We start from the raw sequence: 23,027 nt of genomic DNA on the forward strand, positions 1-23,027 counted from the left end.
ATATTAAGAATGGATGGCATGAAAATCATGTTTCTGAAGAAAATTATTTGGCACTCAACACTGGTTTACAACCTATATCATATTGTTTGGTACATAAATACATTATAATATGATAACATTCAAATACATTTCACACTAATTGCAGTATTATCTCATTAAATTCTCAATGGTCAAGTACTTAATGTTTAAAAATTATGAGAGAACCAACTTTGAAGTTATGATGGGCATTTAAATGCTGACTGGATCAATTTCTAGTTTTTAATGTGTACAAGGTTTTATCTGACCTGCCGTATTTGTCCTTGTTGAAGGTAGTTTTCTTTTCTTACTAAACTCAAAAACACAGGTGACTCACTCAGGTGATCTCAGTTCTTCTAATCTTTTTCTTAAATACAAAACTCCAGTAACTCTCACTGCCTATTCTTATGTAAAAAAATACTATTAGAAAAAAAATAATTAAGAAAAAAAAAAAAAAAAAAAGGCATGGAAAACAGGGGAAATCAATCCAAAAATATATCCACAGAATAAACCTGCCCAAGCTGTCTAGAGAAATGACTCCCCACAGGACAGGACAGGTTTTGAAGCATGGTGGTAGGAGCACACTACACCTAGCAGCCACCTGGACATGGTCCTAGGAAAGATGGACACGGTGACTACTCTGCCTGAAGAGTCAATCTCCACCACTCTGTGATTCTCAAACAGACATTTTACAAACTCCAAAACCTACAACAATAAGGCAAAGGGCAGTGACAGTATTACAGCAGATTATGAAAACAAGAGACATTAAATGAAATTTGAAAGTAACACATTTATAAGCTCTGGGAAGGAAAAGATGTTTAACTGGGTAGACATTAACTTTCTATTATAATTGTTATGTACTACATGTGTATCAATAGAATGTAATATGTGGCTGATCATTTAAAGAAAAGAGTTATCCCAAAAAAGAAGAATCTGTATTTCTGGGAACAAAGAAGAAATATTCAAAACTACCATGGAGATATTGGTGTAACTTCAGCAGCAGTAGGCAGAGGTAGAGGGAAATAGCTAGAAAATAAACCTAGAAAAACAGTTACCACAAGAGCACCCTGACATTCAGGAAGGCTCTATCATGCAGTTTCCCTACTCATATGGGCAGAGCATGCATACTACAAGACAAGGCAAGAACAGCCGTAATTACTTTGCAACTCCACCTAAACACAAAACAAAACCAGAAACACTGTGCCTTTTGGTTCACTCATATAGAAGTGACTGCCAGAAATACATTTAATTTTATTTCCCCCGCCCCAGTCCACACTCCATGCACAAATCATTACTTTGGTAATTCAATACAAGAAAGCTATTAGTAAGACCTTTGAGGTTAACAAGCCTTTCCTACAAAAATACGTTTAACTTCCATTTTTACCTTTACCTTGTAAAATGTGACACAATTTTAATTTACTTAATACTTACAAAGTATTAAGAATACTTTATAATTGCTAGTTAGACTCCCAATTGCAGAATTATGGAGCATGTACTTCTTCAGGACAGCCTGTGTTATTTACTAAGTCTGTGTAAGACACTAGATAACAATAAAGCGTAATAGAAAGAACACGACAAGTAGGAATGAGAGACATGAGTTTATCCCCTATTAGAAAAAAAAATTATGCATCTGAAACTACACTGCCCTTCAAGATCTTACCTTCTTTTTGTCCCTCATTGAGCCCTTCCCTCGGACCATTATCTTGCATCCTGTTTCTGCCTCAAGCTGTTTAGCTGTTAGTCCTCTGGGCCCAAGGATTCTTCCAACAAAGTTAAACTGAAAGAAAAAAAATAATTTCTATAAAATAGAGTAAAGAAAATTAATTTAATGTATTTCTATGTCTAAAAATATCCAGTGTTTAATGGCTTAGGACACCACACTAAATGCCTGAGGCTGAAGAAGTTAGGTGTTGTTTTCATACATTTCATACAGAAGGACCCACGTGACCCCAACTTTGGGAATACAAATTTCAGGTGAAAATAGGTCTTTCAGATGCAACATCAGTAGTCTACATCAGCTGCAGTCCTTACTCCTCCTCATGAAATTGTACAAGCTCTTAGAGAAACTCTGAGCTGCTTTCCCTCACCACAAACGTGTCCAGCCATGCAGACCAACACGGTGCACCTCCCATGGCAAGGAAACCCACAGGGGCTGGGTGCATGACCAGACATGCACACAGATTCCATGTGGTGGGAATGCTCCAGTCCCACAACAGCACGGGACCTTCGGGAAAGGCCACCACGCTCACTGCTCAGCTGCTCCCTGCTAAGGAGCTTTTAGACAGCATTCTCCTTCCTCAGCCCATGCAGTTCTGCTGGGCTCAATCTGAGAAGGACAGGGAAAATAACTCCTGTATCTACTCCATGTCATTCCCTTCAGAAAAAACAAATGAGGGCTCTTACACGTTTATTTAGGCTTCTTGGGCAACATTTCTTAAAAAATTGTCATACATACACATATATATAAAATATTTGTATATATAAAACTTTATGTGTATATGCAGACACAACAAAAGCGCATCACTTTTTTTTGTAAGCTGTATCATTTATTCAGTTGTACAAATAAATAAAGCAAGCATTCCATGTTTAACTGGCTGACTTCAGCAGACAGCCCCCCACATACACTCAACACAGTAATACCACCATTTAGCCATACATAACATTATTTCATAGTTATTTTCAAGACCTTTTTCCCTTTCATTAATTTCAACCACACATTCTGAAAAGCATGACATAAATAAAAAAAGCACTAAGTGATGGTAGCACTGAGAACACAGAACAGTACTCTGTGACAACTGCAGCACAAAGATGAAGCACCAGCTTAAAGGACAGATAAACTAAGAAATTTCAGACTGAACATTAAATTCTAAGAAATTAAAAGAACAGAAACTTGCTGTAGCACTCAGCTCTGCATATTTTAGATCCCGGTAAACAAAGTTATTCAGTGGAATTGTGAAGAAGTTGTTGGCTTTCATTTCCTCAGCTAATTAAAATTGGGCTTGAGTACTAAAACTCAACGTATTTGAAATCCTTATGAAACTGCAAAGACCAGAAATGATTTAAGAGTAAGCAAAAATTATGAATGCAAGCAAATTAAAGTTCTTTAAGAAAATTAACAGTGTTTCACAGCAGCTAAACTATTCTGGGAATATATACTCCGAAAGTTATTTAGTATTGCAAGCTTAGAAAACAAAAACATATCATGAAGTCTGAATTAACTACAGGGAGGTGAGGGGGTGTGGAGTAAAGACAAAAGGAACTTGTGAACACACACAGAAAACTGTGAATCAAGAAATTAAAGAAACATTCACTAAGCTTTGAAAAAGCAATGAAGTAGTTGCAAGTAATAAAGCTCAGCTGTGAATAAAATCTTACATGTCACACATTTAATGTTTAAATACCAAAACTGTACCACTGTCTTACAGGAACAGTATCTTACTTGTTTTTCTCCACAAACACACTTCTGCACACTAAAACTTTAGATATCTATGCCATTCCACCAATAATGCTAAAATAATATTGCAAAGCTGACTTTAAATCAATATTTTAACCAACACACAAGATGACTATTATAATAGTCTTTATCTTCCAAGGCAAACAGCAGTCTCTAAAGTTTCGTTAATTTGGATCATGAGTAGAAGAGTAAGCAAATAACAACATACTTTGGATAAGAAAAAAATTAAATAGAACTATACAGGATAAGAAGAAAATAAAGGGAGGAATCTCTATTACCCTGGAGTTTGCAACTTTATTCATGTTGTCTGAATATTATTTAGAGTTTCTAGTTGAGAAATCAGACTTAAAACTGCAACACAATCTGTTAAATGTTAAACCAGTTCCATTACCACTTACTCTCACGATATGCTCCTTATAAAGAGCCTTCATAAACTGTTCCAAGGCAGCTCAACCCTGCCTTTTCTTTCCAAACCGTCAGTATTAACACGTATCTGCACCTACTGCTTGTCATACCTGTCAGGCCAGCTAGACTATCAAACAGAATTATCAGAATGAGACATCCGACAGATTCAGAAGACCATTCTTAATATTTAACTCTATTTCTCGTGCTCTTTGTCTCATATTGTCACCCAATCACACTCATCACTGCATTGTGTTTCTCTATAAATAATACACCTGTGTTCAGGAATATTGTTTATTCTAACATTTGGACAGAGACAAAGCTAAGAATATTTGCCTTTAATTTCTGGGAGTGTTTCTCGCTTGGCATTTGTACGATTCACCTCACCCCCAGAGAATTGCTAGTATAGAAACAGCAGAGGCTCAGAAATCAATTAGATCAATTTAAGGCTGCACTACTTTGAATATATCTAACCTCACACATGTTGAAAAGTGAGATTATTTTTAAAATGAAGCAGAAGTGTCTCAGGCTAAGATTAACTGCTTTTACATCAACAACACAGAAAAAGCTATTCAATGAAGTCAGTCTCTCCTTCCACAACACTTAATATCTCTCTACACCCAATGTATTTTTTGCATGTAAAATTTTCACTGGTGCTATTTCACAACTGTTTTCCTGAGTTTTATTTTCATGTGCTCAAATTTTCCTCAACTCAAAATTAGAACTAAAGAAACAACCTCCAGAAGAAGGTGACACAAACCCAAGAGTATCCTAAAAATCAAGAATTACAACTGTTTAGTGGAAGCCAGGCGCTGACGTTCCAACCAGTTACACCCTTGTTGCTCTCCCTCTGCCTCTTTCTCTGCATCATCACCCTCACATTCCCTTAGTTTGCTAACTTCTCATGTTTGAAGTTTTCAGCATGTACAAAACACTACTGGATCTTGCCTGTGTGTAAGACAGTTGTTGCCTTTTTTTGAGAAGATGTCAAAAACACACACCCTCCTTAAAGAAAAGAGACAAATCACCTGTCTCAGGAGACTGCCCATGAGGATCTTTGTTATTGTCTTGGGTTGCAATGCAAGCTGTAACCGGAACTATGTATTCTATCACCAGCTGTTAAAACCAGCTGGGGCAGTGTCCTTTATCTCTTCCACAACCCATCCTCCCTCCAGGGGGATACCTTCTGTTAATGGGCCATTGAGTCTCACTGCATGACTGATACATTCCATCATCCCATTGTCAGATGCTCCCCCCAGCGGGAGGAGCCAAGCATTCCTACCTGGATATAATCTGAGACTTGGAACACCTTTCAGTCAGCCTTTCTCCACTGGATTCCCAGAGAAAGACCGAAGCCATCTACTACACTACAGTCGGACCTCCAGAGGAAAACTACACCCTTCTACAGGATCACTGCTTCAACAGAACCACATCTGTCACCACATCTGCAGGAGGACTGCAGCCACCATTTAATCAGACTGCTACCAACAGCCTGACCAACAGGGTCAGGTTGTGTTCTGACTGTCAATGTTTTTTGTACTACTGCATTTTAACATTTCTATTAAGTTGTAAGTTGGTTTTTTTTATTATTTATTTATACATACTAGTAAAGAATTGTTATTCCTACCCCCATGTCTTTACCTGCGAGCCCTTTAATTTCAAAATTAATAATTCAGAGGGAGAGGGTTTACATTTTTCATTTCAAGAGAGGCTTATGCCTTCCTTAGCAGACACCTGTCTTTTCAATCCAAGACTCAAAGTGTTTAAGCAGAAACAAAAATATTGGGAAAAAAAGCTGCTCCAAATCCTAATGTTTCCACTTACTCTGGGATATTAATGATTATTCTGTAGCAACTGACACTACCAAGAATCAGCAAAATTTCCATGTGGTGACATACCTAACAAGTCCGCTGCATAAGAAACCCCCTGATAAAAACATCTTGTATTACCAGAACAACTATTTCCTAAGCAGACCAGGTGCTTTTATAGTTCTCACCAGTCCCCACACCCAGAACAAAAGTAGTAAAGAAAAGTAAGAATGAACCAGGCCATGACTCAGAGCTTCTGATTAATAAGAGACGACAAAGAAGTGTGTCTGGCTTTTACATATGGGAAATGCAGTGTTTAAGGATTGTTTCATGCATGTTAAAATCTGATGAACTTCTGGCAGCAAAGTACTACTAAATTTCATACTACTATTGTGACTTTTGTATTTTGTGTTTTCCTTTGAAATATGAAAATAAGATGTGGCAAGAACTAATTTAACTTACAAAAAATATTCTTTACTTCATTAAGGGAAATGAATTTGAAAAAATCCAATTTGATTAAAATATCCAAATCTAGGAAGAAAGAACATAAACACATGCATTTGATCAAACAATTATTTAACTCAATTAAAAACTCATTTATTCTACCATCTTATTAGCAAACGTTCCAGTGACTTACTAAACATTGATTTTGCAGAGTCAGTTACTTATCACTGGAAAAAAGCCAAAACAAGCTATTCCTCAAGTCTATTTCAACTTAAAGAAACCAAGAAAAAGTTTTTAAAAGTTTTTTTAAAAGCTTTTCCTTAGGTACAATGTGTATTTGAGTATTTTTCATACACAGCCTAAATATTATTTTAAAGAAAGTCTCAAGAAAAGCTCAGTAGTTATAAAAAACCAAAATATGCTCTACCCTTCATGCTGACCTTAAGCATAATTTTTAGATAAAATAAGCTGCCAAATTCATAAAAATATTATGAACACACAATAAAGGAGCCCTTTCTTTCCTAATGATTCATAACAAATGCTTTGTAATGTATCTATGTTTCTGGTAATCCAGCATTTGTTTTCACCTTCTGATCCCCAGCTTAGAAAAATAACAAATTCTATTATTTCCTTTTCAAAAACCCCCGCTGTAATTACTACAACTGAGTACTTCTAACCATAAATGTCCACTCCTGATGATTTTATTCAATTCTTAACCTCATGTACAAAGCAGCTTCAGTACAGTTATGTCATATGTGAAAACAAGTTCTCCGTTTTGAGACCACTTTTACATATAATTCCCTTTTTTTTTTTTTAAATCATAATGGGACAAAAACTTCACTTCTCAATTCATGAGTAACCCTTCCTTCCCTTGTCCATATTTTCTCCAGTTTTATCTTACAGCCTAGTTATGTTAGACATAACTGCCAGTTGAAAGTGGATTTTTATAAGAAGAGAAAACTGTATCTTATATTCAGCCTTCTCCATGGTCAAATCAGTTTTCAGTCTGCATGCTGATACATTAAACAAACTAAAGAATCCAAGAAATGTGGTTTAAAATGTCCTGGTGGTTAGTTTCCTTTTTGAAGACATGGAGAGCAGCATTTCCTGCTCATTTCCCTTTCATATGATTTTCTACACCAAATAAAAAGCATCTGAAGACCAGGACTCTGCATAGTTCGGTGGTTAAAATATGTCATGGTTAGGAAGCAGCTGAAAACTGGATATTATAATGGAGAACATCTGGTAATTTTATCTTAAGCAGCAAGGCTGGCAAGTCAGTTTAGCCACTTCAGAAGAAACCTTCTACATCTTCAGATTGCAGTAGTCATACTCCAAGACCATTTAGGAGATAACTTAATCTGACAGAGTCGCAGGCTAAATTGCCAACCACGGAAATGGAGTAATCAAGAGACACAAGGGAACTGCAAGACAACGAAGGCATTCAAAACAAAGCATGATGAATTTTTATGACACCCACAATGGTGTTTGTTTAATGTGAGTACTCTTTGGGAGCACGATCAACATTTACTCCAAGGATTAATAAATTTCTTAAAAATACAATTAAATTCAAGTATATATTTCTATGCATGTTTTATACAAAGAAAATCATCATCAGCATTCAATTGTAATATTTATATGCAAATTGGAAATACTAAAGCAGAAGATAAAAAATAGCTCTATGCTCACAAAAATACAAGAATGGACTCTGAATCCAATGAAGACTTCACTCACCCATCAAAATTAGTAAATTTAGGTTTCTTTTTTTTTTCCCATTGTCGTATTTTTAAAGAAATATTGTTTTATGACACTGGTAATACAGTTATTTTTCTGCATTTCTTAGAAAATCTTTCACTGTTCTCAGCCAAGTCTTAGATAATCATTTAAAAAAATCAGATACACATGGTTGATTTGAATTTTTGAAAGCCTCTAACTTGAAACAAGTATGAAACCACTTGAAGTATTAGAAAACAAAATACAGCATATTAAACTCTAAGATTTTATGCTTTCAGTTAGGCAGTTTAATGTTTATTAAAGAAAACAAAGCTTGTAGCATAAAATTATACATAGATACCTTTAAGAATGAATTTCTGAGAAAGTCATCTGAAACATTTTGTAGGAAAAAAAGAAATGGCAAATAGGTAATTTACTCTACTACAGGATACTGCTTATCCTATCTAGCAGTAACATTTTCCAATATTTATTCCATTAGTACATCATGACCATATAACCATTTCCACAATGACAACTTTGTCAAAAAAATTGACTTTTGGTTGTTGCTTTGGGGTTTTTTTCTTGTTTTGGGGATTTTTTGGGGGGAGGGAGATGTTTGGTTAGTTGGGTTTTTTATAAGCACAAAAACACTGCAGCTGTAGTGATGTATATTTCTGTACATGTAAGTGTACAAACACAAGCACATCCTGTTAAGGGAACTAGCATTTAAACCTGTACACATGTAATTTGTCAGTAAAGTAGCAGTTATGGATTAAATACATAACCTTTCAGTTAACATTTACAGCCCCCACCTCCTCCTTTCAGTCAAAATATTTTCTTTAAATACTTGAAACTATTGCCACTATCTCCTCCCATACAGAAGATGATACCACTACATTTTTTGGTAGGTTGGGATTAACAGAACAGAAAGTTTCTTCTTCCATGAAGCCAAAACCTCAGATATATTTCATGTCTTTTAAAGTGTTTTCAGGGATTCAACGCCACACTTATCTCAAGAGAAAACGGCTACATGGCTTCTGTTGAAGCAGTAGGAATTACTACCAAATAAAAACAAGTGCCTCCCATACACAACTTACTCAGTGACCACATTATAGATTAACTAAAAACAAAGGCCAAATTTACATAAACAGTCACTTGTATATATTTCAGAAATCAAGAGGGAAAAGTATAATGTTTCAGTAATAATGATGAAATTGTGAAATCTTTCATTAACTGCATTAACATGTAGTCTGAGGATTAAATGTGCTCTGGCGGATTTGGCAAGTTTGTAATATAGTTAAGAAAAACAAATTATCTGATGAGATTTTAAGGGGAGGAGAAGCTGACAAAGCAGATGGTATTATCACTGTCAATACAGTGTACACAGACAATAGTAACCACATTTAGAAGTTAATTTTTGCATACAAACTAACTTTACGTAGTTGTTAAGACTGCTAGTGACAACATGTGAAGCTGTTTTCCCAAGTCTCTACCAAACCCACCTAACAGAAGAGTTCCTGCAGACAACAATGCATGAGAAACATTCTCTCTATCCCTAAATATGGCATGTTTTCTAAGCAAAATAACCAAGTAAAGACCAAAGTATACATGTAGTAAATATTATCATGACAGATATAATCTGTTTATGTCAAATATATCCACTTACATTAGAATTTTTGAAGCATTTAAGTGATGAAGTAGTAAATTAGAAATGCTGTGCTGTAAGCAACTTACACATACAAATTATCATTAAATAATCTCTTCATCACTTAAGCACAAAAATAAAATGATTAAGGTACTGGAGAATAAAATACAGAGCATCAACCATCAGAAAATTAGGATCTGTCATATTTTCAATTAGGTACTTTTGTGCTAGATAAACAAAATCAAAACTTCTAGCACATCTGTTGAACTACCTCTGAGATTACTTCAAGTGTAAGCAATTTAATTCCAACATTTAATAAAAGGGTCACTACAGCTAAAAGATTTAAAGCAGTTCTAATTCTCCAAAATTTGAGTGGTCATAAAGAAGATAACATCTTCGAAAGAAGATAATGAAAAGATTTTTTTCTTTTCCTTAGTGTATTAAATGGCTGAAGCATAATTTTCAGTACATACGTAACGCACTCAGACTGGTTCCATCTTTATTTAGTACACTGTATGCATTTTTAACAAAGATTATACGGCTGGGGGCATTTGGGGGTGTTTTTTTTTAGTTCTTTAGTTTTTTTTAGTTTAGTTGAGTTACTATAATCATTTTTCAACATCAAAGCCAGATAACAACTTGTCTTGTTATGGGAAAAAGCTGATAATTATTGTGGGAGTAAAACCAGCCTGGTCTAGTTCAAAAACACCAGTAAAATATGTATTAATGCAAAAACAAAGGATATGAACATAACTGTCATACATTACTAAAACATAGTACTTGTGCAGCAGGAGAACAAAGTTAACATTCAGTGTTTTGAAGTCTGATATACTAGACAAGAAATATCAGCATCTGGAGGAAAGTAACACGTTAGGGCAAAGGTTTTGCCTATTACTCATTGCAAAGGTTCCAATGAAAAATTCAGCTAGTAACAGAGGAAATTAGTTCCCTGCCTACAAATACCTGTATCTATTACTCTTTCCTAGAACTACATTTAAGAATTACATAATGCAGTTAGTGTAGGAGTAATGTTGGTAACATGTTAAATTCCTTTAAATTACATTCTATTCAACTGGGTTTTTAAGCACAGCTTCTGAAGTCAATTAGAACAGTACAGATTCTACAGGATGTCCAGAAAGGAGAAAGATCTCCAGTAACTTTATCTAACTTATTAGTAAGCACTACGTGGAGCAGGAGAGAACAATTTAAATCTCTCTTCTAAGTACTGGGGTATTTATGTTTCATGGCATGCATGAGTCAGTCCACCTCAACGTTGTTTAACCTCTAATTCACCTCATCTAGAAAGCTGGCGCCATCAGCACAACTCAAATACTGAATTGTTCACATTATGTTCAGAACCAAATAAAATCTCCTGAATGAACACACACATGCTACAAGTCAGTTGGCTGACAAAAACCAAGCATAGTATTTGGCATTCGTTGCACAGTCACTAAACAGACCTTGCCTACATACTACTCTTTAATAATCTTAATGATCTTTAATAAGAAATGCTGATACAAATTTATCTATGTTTTCCAGTAAAGGTTTATTAAGAACACAGTAAACAATCAGTGATGAACAGTAGCAGCTTGTTCTCGCTATAGGATTAAAACTGCTGCCTTCCCTTCTCAGACATCAGCAATATGCATTTAGTGGTTCAAAGGACGGATTACTGTAACAAGCAGTTTGGTCTACCTTAAAAATTACTCATCTATTTCTTACTGGTGATATTCTCTAAGTAACATTAAAACAGGTGGCACAATAAATTAGAACTTTTAGGATTTTTTGATATGACAAATCGTGATTTGTTGCAATTTAAGATTTTGCCACTTCAAGTACATCTGTCTTTATTAGAATCACAAGTACTAAATTTTCAAAGGACAACCCTGAGTCCTATTCCACTATTAAGTTCTCTTTGCTAGTACCTGTATTCTGGCACTGTAACATTACTTAACAAATGAAATACTACTTTCAGTTGTGCTCTGGAATGTGCCAAAATAAATAGCATACCAAAAAATTTCAGATAGAAAACAGAGGTTACATTAACTGGGTGATTAATTTTAATAGATATATTGCTTGCAACAATAAAAATTAAATTGTTTTTATGATGCACCTCCATACAATTAAAGCCCCAGTGCCACAGCAACACAACCATCTTAAAATAAATATATCAACTTACTGCACTTCATAATATTATAGAATAGTTAGGGTTGGAAGTGAACTTGAAGTATAATTCCAAACTCCTGCCAGAGGCAAGGACACCTGCCACCAGACCAGGTTGCTCAGAAATCCATCCAACCTCACCTTGAACACTTCCAGGGATGGAGCATCCACAGCTCCTCTGGGAAGCCTCTTCCACTGTCTCAGCACCCTAAGGGTGAGAAATTTCTTCCTAACATCTAATTTAATTCTACCCTCTTACCCTCTTTCAGTTTAAATCCACTTCCCCTTGACCTAGCCTAAAAGACCCTCTCCAGCTCTCTTGTGGGGTCCCTTCAGGTCCTGTAAGGGTGCCACAATTTACATGCTGTAATTCTGCAATGTTAGCTTTGTTGGTAGAGCTGACTTGGCCACTACAGATTATTACAGATTATTCGCATTTGCTCCTGACTGAGCAGAGTATCAGCCACTGATACAGTGATCATTCAAAAAGCTCAGAATCTTTCTGAACACTGCAGCTGTAAGACAGACAAACCAGATTATCCAAGTGATGTCAGTAAACTATCATTTTTACCCAGCAGACCACATCCTAATGCTTAAAATACTCCTTAAAAAAAAAAAAAAAGTAAAAAAATGCATTTAAAAGTATATCTGGGATTTAGAATGAATTACAAAATCCTTTAAATCCACATCATTCACCTCTAATAACCTCTGCTGAAGGCTTTGAGAGCATGTTTAACTGACAAACAGCTTTACAAACCTCATGTAAATACGTTAGACCAGATCTGTAAAAAAATGAAATAAAATAAAAATCAGGCTAGCTTTCCAGGTCATTTTAATAATTGGCAATACAGCTTTCTTGATTAAAATACAAAGAAATCTCAAAGCACAGATTAAAAGATAAAAACGAATCAAAAATAATACATCGAAGGATGCAACTTTTTTCTCCAAATTCTAAACTTGTAGTTTAAAGGAGGACCTGAGTAAATTAAAATTAAATACCTGGTGTTGTTTCTGTTAGGTATTGAAATTTTTTAATGAAATGTAGCTATATATTTATCTAAATAAACTTCATTTCTAGCACTAAAATTCTAATTAATGTGACAGAACCATCTGAGTAGCTACACCTAGTTGGCCGAATGCATTACAACTAATCAGAGAAGCCAACCTGCAGTTTTCCTTTGTCATCTGTTTGAAATAGGTATCTGCCAGAACTCATCATCAAAATACAGTCATAAGAATTCAGGATGTATTACTTCCTGTATATACAAAACTCAGTATCTTAAAAATGTTATCTAGGATGCCAACTTACTTTTCATCCATTGAAACAACACTGAACCACTAACACAGTCTTCCCGGAAAATGTATTTTCAGCTCCTCTGGGCAGAAGATTCCACTTTATTTTTTAAACACCATATATACATGGGTTATCACAGGTGGAAAAATAAAAAATCAATTTCGATGTCAACACAACAGTAGCATCTTTAATATCAAAGGCATTGTTTTCCCAGATTAATTGCTAAATAGCTAATGTAATTTCCTCAATTCTTTGACCGATTTGAAGATCAGTCTCTCTAACAGCATACCAAAAAAATAGATATCCTAATCTTCTTGATTTGGCAAATTACCACCTCTAATCAATATTCTTTCCAATTTCATTTTCTAAAAACTAATCCAAGATACAAACATTTATGCCAAGAGATTTACCATTTAGTTCAAAATTAAGTGAATACTAAGAAACTTTACTGTCCTAGGATTGAGTAATAAATCTACTTTCCTGTAGAAAAATTACACCTCCACCATATAGTTTTGCCATTATGAAAATAGAACCTTCAGATGGAAGGTAGAAAGCAATCCAAATCTAAAAGGAGATCTATGTTTTTTGTAAAAACAAATGCCACCATAAGACCTTAAATTATATTGTCAAAGAATCAAGGAATTTCAAAACATTGAAGATGTTGCACTCTCCAAGTTCCTTTCAAGAGAAGCAGCGGAAGTCAGATAAGAGACTACAAAGGTAGACAGAATTTAAGAATAACTCTCAAATTACTGACCTCTAACATTAAGCTGTAAAAGCTGTGTGCTTTTGTTTTTTACTGTGCAGAATGAAACAATCACTTGGGAAAAAGCTAATACTATAAATAAACTGTATTAGGTACACAGAAGGAATAAAGGCAGGTTTATTAGATTAGCTGAGTTCTGTTGATATTTATTCTGGTATTTTTGTATAATATAAAACATAGGTAACATTGGCATTGGCCTAAACAAGTTACAGAATTCAAAATGAAAATCCACAAAGAGTTGCTGTGCTAATTAAAAAAGGAACCAGTTTTTCAGAAATGTCATCATGTATTAAACACAAGAGAAGACTTTCAAATTATTATACAGCTCCACAGCCATAAATCTCTATACAAAGGTACATTAAAAAAAAGTCAATCTGCCTGAACACAATACATGAAACTCCCTGAGCAAAGCAGCTCAAAGCTCTTTAATCTCTTTTATTCAAGGCCTGAAAACCTTATCTGGTGCATCATCCTGCTATGTACAAACCACCTGAACTTTTGCGTACCACAGCGAAAAAAAAAACCAAAAAAAAACCAAATATAAATTAATTCAAGATTATCTCAAAATTATAGAAAACCTACTGTAGTACCACTCTCACAGGCAGAAGCTGCTCCTATAATAGGAAGAAAACCAGAAAGACAAATGAGACCCAGCTATCACTGTTGCAGTCTTGTGAAAGCTGGCACTGAGCTGCTGGGTTACACCTTGCTTCCACAAACACTCCAACTCTAAGGAAGGGGACCTACTGGAAGACCAATTCCTGCTAAGAGCAGGAGATCTGGAATTTCTTGATCTCTTCCCATCCTGTCAAGAGTATGCCACAGCACAAGGAACACCAAAAACAAGGGAAAGTCCTCTCCACTGAAGGCTTTAAGCTGAATTACAGTTTCACATCTTTAGCCCACAGCCTCTTTCAGGGACCTTTTCAAGCCTGCATTGGAGTGCCACCAACATAGACACTCCCTGTGAGTACAAAAGACGACAGAAAGGCTTCTTCAATACTGCCTTACTTGCTGAGGAGTCATAGATGATGTTTTGCTCTTCATTTCTCTTTGAGTCAGCTATGAGACAGTAGTAACAATCTAGTCTGGGTTGAAGAAGCTAAACAGATCCTTGAGAAGAAACTGTGAAAATCTCAGACATGAAGAAGCAGCAAAAAGTATCAAACCTTTCAACTAAGGTGCTGTACTTATTTCAAGCCTACATTTGAACAGCCCTCACTGCAAGAACTAGATGGAGTTGTAAGTTACACGTCAAATATGAAGGTTTTAAGCAATTAGACACAGATTCTTCTAAACATTAAGTTTCACTTTGAAAGCGCATCAAACATAAAATCATATTTAAATCACATGGCACTTTTCTATCTCTCAAATAAAGATGGGGATTAAGATACATCAAGCTTATACCATTTGAGGGCATTAATGCTTTCATTTATTAGAAAAATAAGCCTTTTTTTCTCCTAAACTAGGCATTAACTCCAAGATACTTTATTAAGCATCAAACTGTTTCCAAGAGTCCCATTATGGAAAAAGAAAACATCAAAAGTAAGTTACTGTAAAAATCACCTAACAAACTGCTTGAATCAAAAGTAAATAAGCAAATTTTACAATTTTATTTGGACAACAAAGGATTCATGTCTTTTTTTTACGATGAACAGGCCAAGTTTTACAGTAGTTTTATAAAACTACTCATATGAAACTAAAAATGTAATGTTACTAATAAAAGCAGTCTTTCAAGATTTGTCCTTCCAAACTCTTTAACCTTCTCTGTCACTAGGGCTGACTGATAAGCCACCAGCTGTTTTTTTTCTTCTCCGCGCTACAATGCATTCTCTTCCTTTTTAAGGCTAGTATACCCAAGCAACAAACAGCAGGACTTTAGCCAGCTGCTAGAATGTCACAAACCTATATATTTAGCTCCCATCTCATTTACTGCCATCCCTCAGTGTCAACCATCTAATGTCCCTTTTGCTCCAGCCTCCTGACATTCCTCACAGAGCTGACAACACTGCAGGCTGGATCAGCAGACAGAAGATACAAGAACACACAAGAACAAAGCAGAGACCTTATCAGTTACCAGAGACAGAAGCCATGCCTTGTCATACACACTCAAGCAAAAAAGCATTTTGGGTTTTGTTTCCCTCCCACCACTTCTGGACTCATTTTTACTGTTTATGAATTGCATAGTTGTTTGCATAAATATTACCTTTAGATCTTTAGTGAAATACCAATTTGTTCTTTTAGCATGTTTAATTAGCAACACTGTTTATTCTAACAGGAAAAAAAAATCCCCTCCTGTTTGTACACTATCTGCTTCACCTCTGCTTCCTCAATACTTTTTGCACATTATAATATAAGCTAAAGTCACATTTTCTTTCCATCTAATATTGTTTTTAACATTAACCCTTTTCCTCATTGCACAAGTTTAAAGAGAATCTTAATTGGGTAGTTTCAATTCCACTTCAAATAACTAAAATAATATCCCTCAAAATGATTTTTTTTTATGCTACATGTTCTGTTCATGTAAAAACACTAATCTAATTACTGTCGTATTTTGGAAATAATTGGATTTTAAATTGCTTAGAATTATCAACATAAGTGAGAAAGCTGTAAAGATAGACAAATTAACAATTTCATGGTTTTAAAATGGGAATCTCTGTTATCATTAGATTCCCATTTGCAATTATTTAAAGGCCCACAGAACCGTTTGGTAGTTCCCTCCTTTAAGTGGTCATAAAAACCTTTAAACAGTAATTGAAAGATTGTTAACAGAAACTCTCTCAGGAAATCAGATCCTGCGAACAATCTAGTAGTAGGCATGCTTAAGCGAGATAGTGAATAATCTGTTTCATCCTATTCACTAAGATGAGGTTTTCAGAACACTGACAAGACATCAGTTTCAATAACACCAGGAGATGAGTAAAAATTGTTCAATTCCATGCTCTACTTGGGAATCATGACACATTTATCTAGAGAATTAACAAGTTGTGCTGTGCGTAAATTGGTCTCCAAAACCTAACTGTAGGATCCAGCAGTGCCCTCTAAGCCTCGCAGTTTACATCATTAAACTCATATTCCAGCAACAAAGGATCCTCAGGATATACAGTCCAACAACTAATTTCCATAATAATACCTTTTAATTAGATGTGACTACATATGACATTACCCAAGGCACTTAAAGTTGGCAATTTAGCTGTAGACTGCTTCCATTTCTCAGTAATTAGAAGTGAGAAAGATACATTCAAGTTGGAGCACACCATTGCAAATAGCAATACTATAGTAAAAAATACTAAGCAGAAATGGAATTCTTGTACTTAAGGGACATTATTCTCTATTTTTAATTTACAAGATAAATGCAGTCACTTTTCCTGCCCTCAAAAGGAAAACAGACTTTGCAGAAACAGGCTTTGAGGTTATACTCAAGTTTATGCAAAGAAGAGGTTCTCAGTAACCACTTAATTTTATTTTATTAGTTACTGGAACTTTAGACAAAGTTCTTTGTCCCTTTAAGGAAACAGATTTTATGCTGAATTATTCAGCCTTTTATAATTCTAAGCTGCAAAAATATATTTATTTGCCACCTTGAAAGATGGGAAGGGAGGAAACACAGAAATTGCACACTTCCAAATCAGAAAACCTCAACGCAGTACTATATAAATAGCAATTACTATTTTTTCCTCCATAATAGCACTCTTTCATAAGCAAAGTTAAAAATAGAGAAGTAAAACATCTCACCAAGCAACTAAACCCCACGATAAAGATGCATAGTATTGTTTTGTGGATAAAGATAGGCCTTACTAATTACAGCTGAGATGAAAGTTTCCATATTCAAGCAAGGTATTTTTGGAAAAAATGCATTTTATCAAGCTTCTGAAGTGAGTGAGAAAGTAAGGTGTTTACCATTCCTAAACATAAACATGCTTTTCATTCATGTGGCTGATTTTAATTGCTTAATTTAGCTGACTAAATTGTAATTTATAATCAGAACCAATATATAGATAATTTTTGCTTTGCTCCTTTTACACACACTTGAGAATTGGTAACACAACTGCAATCTCATTCACAGACTAGGAGCTCTATAGTAAAATGAACTGAATTTTATGAATTCTTAGGGGAAGGTGAATCAGAATTCTTACCTCATTTAAGACATATCAAATTCTACAGTACTTATTTCTATCCTTAAATATATTGAAAATACTTGCAGTATTTCACATGCAGAACTAAAAAACCTCACTTCTTAAATAAACATCATGCTTAGTCACAGCTTTGTACACAGTTTATCCTACTTCACATTCACTAGCGGTTTATTTACCAAACCAGGTCTAGAATTTAATAAAAATACTGAAACATAACAGAGAAAGTAATTTTAAATTGTTTCATCAAAACAAAAGCAATTCCCCTTCCAAAATTTAGAACAAAAGCCAGTAGAATTATGTAACTGGTATAAATTCTCATTCTACTACAGACTTTAAGTGTTATACTTCAAATGTAAAAGAAAGTAAGATTAGAAACTCTTAATGCCTATTTGCTGTTGTACAAATATTTCTTCTTAAAAAAAAAGAAATTTATTTTCCAAAGAAAGATATTTCTCAGTGTTGAGCAGAATGAAGTGAAAAATTTAACTAGTAATTCCATTCACCTTCTGGAAACATTGTTACAAAAATATTTCTCTATATATTTACAGCTGCCATAATCAGTAAACTTGCAAATTTCAAACCTAAATCTGCAGAACAGGACAGAAACACAGAAGACAGTCTAAGTATAGCACTCAATATTTCCTTTAGTCTTTTACAGTCTAATCTGCCTTGTTTGCCCTAAATGACTTCTGCTAAAACCTCTTAGCAAACCTTAAGTCCATGTTCTAACTGTAAGAAGGCAATACATAAAAAGACAAAGTAGTGAAAATGGAAAAGCACCTGAAACACCTTAAAAAGCCCACCTGTTGGGAGCATTTAAGGGTACAAGCCCCACAACATAAGCACTACAGAGCCAGCATCAAGCGCTAAGAGCAGCAGTATTACAGTCCAGTAATACAGTAATAGTAGCACCTTTGGATATCAAATCATACTGAATCTATTATCCTGAATATCTACAATTACAACACTACTAAAAGAGCAGCTTATCAACAATTGCTACAGTCAGGCTTCATTTCTAACTAACTTTTGCCTTTTACTCTGGGATTTTAAAGTAAGGAGATGGGTACTACCACTTCTTACAGCTCTGTGATGACCAACATCACTGCAGACACTGCAACAGAAGAGGAACTACCTCTTATTATCATGGGAGAAACAGCAGAAGAAAGTTGTAACATGAGGCTTTGAAATATACTTCAGGTTTACCTGTCAGCCTGTCTGTAGTGACTTGAGATTTAGAGATATATATGTTCCAGCCCTATCTATGTTACAAAACCAGAGTTTCAGGTCTCTCTTGTTTTAGCTTGTCCATCAGCTGACTCACAGAAAAAAGTGAAGTCCTTTACAAAGACTCAAAGCCCACTGTTTACAATTTTTCCAGTCTTAAGGGCAACATTTGCACTTGCAGAAGAAAAAAAGATATGCAAATTATTATTGTGGCTAGAATAATTTGAAAGAATCTAATGAGATTGAAGCCCAAGATGCACTATTTGAGTATTTGTGTTGAAAGACATTAACTTGCCTTTACTTTTAATGCAATTGACACTCACTTTTTAAAAAATGGTAATGAAATTAACAAGTTCAAATTATAAAATTCAAACAATTAGGTTAAATATTATGACCCAGACAATTAAGATGTTGATTTGAATAATATATTCATTATCATCAGTAAATACATCAGCAATATAACAATGGGTCATTTCCAGATGGAACAGCAGTACCGAGATATGTATTTAATGCACCATTCACATCTTTAGACCATCTGTACTTCACAGAGAAAAAAAATAATCTGCAAACTGCTGCATATTTAAGACAACTTTAAATCACAATTTAATTAATAATCTTCCCAAAACAAGCAGTCCCTGTACCACTGAACACAGGACAGAGCCCTCAGCATCCTCTGACACCAGCAATCACAATGTCTGCAACTAGAACAAACTTGAATTTTTGGGTCAGTATGCTCTGAGTGTTTATAAACCACACAGCTGAAAGAGACTGATCAGGCTTACATCAGTACTCTAAAGAGACAGAAACCTTCTGAAAAAGCATTAATCAACCTCAGCAACTGAAGTGTTGGGTGGATGAATGCACACGATTAAGACAGGTGCATGAGCCTTCCTGAAGAGGGGAAATGCTATACTATAAGATAAGAGACAACAGAGTGCAAATAAAGTAACTGGCTGCTCATCAAGCAAAATTATTTTTCTTAAAGTACTAAATGTATTGGAAAGAAGAATTCACTCAAAGTAGTCCAGCAAAATTCAAAAGGAATCAGCGTCTTCACTACTACACACTGCTCTTAGAAAAGAAACATAAAAGCTTAGAACTATGAATTAATATTATGCCAAAGTGACTGAAATTAAACAACAGGGTCCAACTAGTATACCTACTAGCATTAAAATACAGCAGAGACTAATTTCATAAACCGAGTAGATCCATACTACAATTGATGAAATTATCTATTAGCTACAGAAACCTAAAATCTCCTATGCAGAGATACCTATTGACACAGCTTTTGTGCTTTTTAAATCCAACATTCCAAACCAAGACACATAAACGACAGTTCTCAAGTAATGAAACAAAAAAATGGAAAATGGAAGGAAATGCCTAAAAGTAAAGTTTATTCCCAAAGGTGGATTTGTGTACAATCTTCCTCTCAAGGAAACTTAGACATAAGAGAACCAAGTGACCAACACCAATGAGACACATACAAGGAGCAAAATAATCTGTTCTTTTGAAATATGGAAAAAATTCAGATCCCAAATGAATGCTATGCATTACACTGAAAACTTTTCCTCGACAAGTGATGTATGTTTTGAAATGCGTTAGTAACTTCAAAAATAGCATAATCTCAAAACAGCACACCTGTTTTAAAAAACTCAATTATGGTGCTAAAAGGCAACTTTTTTTTTTTTTTTAATTAATATGTACCTCTAAGGTTTGTGGGCGGACTTACTCTAGTAACAAACAATAGACCTTCTACCACTGAGGGTATGTAAATTGATTTTTACCTAAGCATATGATTTAGGAGAGATACAAAAAAAGCTAATATTCTGACTGGAACTCAAAACTACATTAAATAGTAATTCTAGATGGGTCTTGGTGCCATTTTATGCTGGCAAAACACAGGGCAAGCACAATCACCTAAGACTTGCATTTCACTGATCTACCCCTATGAAATTACCAAACTCCTGCTGTTCTCTGACTGGAAAGCATCGAATTACTTTTGCAAGGGCAACTCCATAAAAAATATGACTATACAAACAGTAATACCTAAACTACAGAGGTACTAAAAAGGAAGAAAAATCTAATATTTGTGACAAAAGCTGACTGACCACTGCAGAGGGAGAGGGTGAAGACATGGTATTGTAACTACCAGGTCAAGTTTCTGTGGAAAGTACTACAGTTTAGTGCTATAGTTCTCCTTTTGTCAACTAATCAGAGGGGAAAAAAACCCATAATCCTCAATAAAGGGTTTTTCTCTCTGTATTTCCTCCTTGCTTAAAACACTGTGCTTTTCAAATCACATATCCTTCAGGAGTCTGTTTCCACCCTCTAAAGCAAAAGGAAGATCTGTTCCTGATTTTGAGTAATAAAGTATAACTATTAAGGATTCTGATGTCTGAACAGTGATTTGTAAATTCACCTATGTGTTTTAAACATAAGTTCTACCTTACTGTTAAGTATTGTCTCAGCATTTACACAATGTATTTCCATGTTTACTGCAGACCCCAATCCTAGTTAAAGTACAAGACATTAATTCACAAAAAACTACCAACAAGCTCAGCAGGTGTACCCAAGCATACCTGACCTCACAACAGCAAGTAAAAATATCATGCTGAAGCAGTTCCTCATCTCTGTATAAAACCCTTCTTTCCTAAAATAAATATTACAAAGAAGAGACTGAAAAAAAACCACAGTGTAAAACAAAATCAGTATGCCACAAATCTCTGCCACACAGCTGACCTTTCATTACTTGTATTTGCACCCAGCTCTCCTAGACTTAAGTCTTGCAAGAGCTACTACACAAAGTTCTGAGGAAAAACAGTTCAGCAAAAGCAAGCACAAGCTGACACCAGAGAGCTGTAGTACATAATCAACTGAAACCATGCACCCAAATATTTCTGTAACGAAAGAAAGAAATATATGCACATAAAGTGCGGAATTCAAAATGGAAAAGTGTACTAAGAAGCAGCTCTGATCAGATTGCCCACTGAAAGCCTGACTGCATAGAAAATGAGATGAGCTATAATGAAAGGCACTACAGCAGCAAAACCAATCACGATGTGTCAGGTACCCCCGCCTGGAGAGGCGAAGATTTAGTTTCAGATAAGCATTGTTAAAGTGAGAGGCGTGGGCAAGAGGGAATTCCACCCTCACAGGGGATGGGCCCTGTGAGCCTGGGAAGAGTTGCCCCATTCCGGACCCCTGGTGGGGCAGCAGCCCAGGGTGTTCCAATCAGGTTTGAGCCCCTGGAGTTTCTCCCTTGCTCTGTTCCTAGTGGTCCCTGAACCTGAACTCCACCCTGGTTCTGTCCCTCAAAACCCATCACCCTGCCTCTGTCTCTGAGTTTGTTCCTGTGCTGAATAAATGGTTTAATGAACAGAAGCCCACCTCGTTGGTGTCCCATGCCTGTTCCTGGTAACTAGCTTCTCTGGACACGATCCTGCGGCTGCGGAACGCAACAATTACGCATGTTGACTGCTGGACCTATTTCAAAAAAAATTTCCCTTCCTTTCCAACCTCAAATTTTGTAATTCCCAGTTAAACATTTTTTCATACAATTAATGTATTAGAATAATTTTAGTTGTTTCATCTAAAGAAAAGTAACAGGTATCTTCAAACTAACTATTTAGACTAATTTTCTAGACTACAATTCTTCTTTAGCACTTGTAAATACATTATAGAGCGCAGTCCTCTTCATGCATGGTGAAGAGGGGCACCCAAATGTCTATCACTCTGGCTGTTGATGTCAGATTAAGGGATTCCTACCCTTACATGCTAGACTTGTATACTGATTAAAGAATTAAAAAATTCCACTGCTTGCTGCATGGAGTGTCATATACATGCTGGACGTGGCATGTAAACATGCATACAAAACATGCATATAAAACTAGGAGCTTAATATAATGATGCTAATTTGAAGAAGTTACTAATCAAGTACCAAGCATCAACATAAAAACATGATGT

The 23,027-nt window shown here is 35.3% G+C and overlaps 1 protein-coding gene across 9 annotated transcripts in view; it reads right to left on the reverse strand.

Moving 5' to 3' along the window:
* QKI (QKI, KH domain containing RNA binding) overlaps positions 1-23,027 on the reverse strand; it is a 153,197-nt gene that overhangs the window by 87,968 nt on the left and 42,202 nt on the right. For all 9 annotated transcript variants that reach the window (XM_058836242.1, XM_058836243.1, XM_058836240.1 and 6 more), the window contains exon 3: positions 1,676-1,792. In XM_058836242.1, the coding sequence (XP_058692225.1) occupies positions 1,676-1,792 (117 nt within the window). The remainder of the gene's footprint in view (positions 1-1,675; positions 1,793-23,027) is intronic.

This window comes from Poecile atricapillus, chromosome 3, assembly GCF_030490865.1.
Source record: "Poecile atricapillus isolate bPoeAtr1 chromosome 3, bPoeAtr1.hap1, whole genome shotgun sequence".
Lineage (NCBI taxonomy): Eukaryota > Metazoa > Chordata > Aves > Passeriformes > Paridae > Poecile > Poecile atricapillus.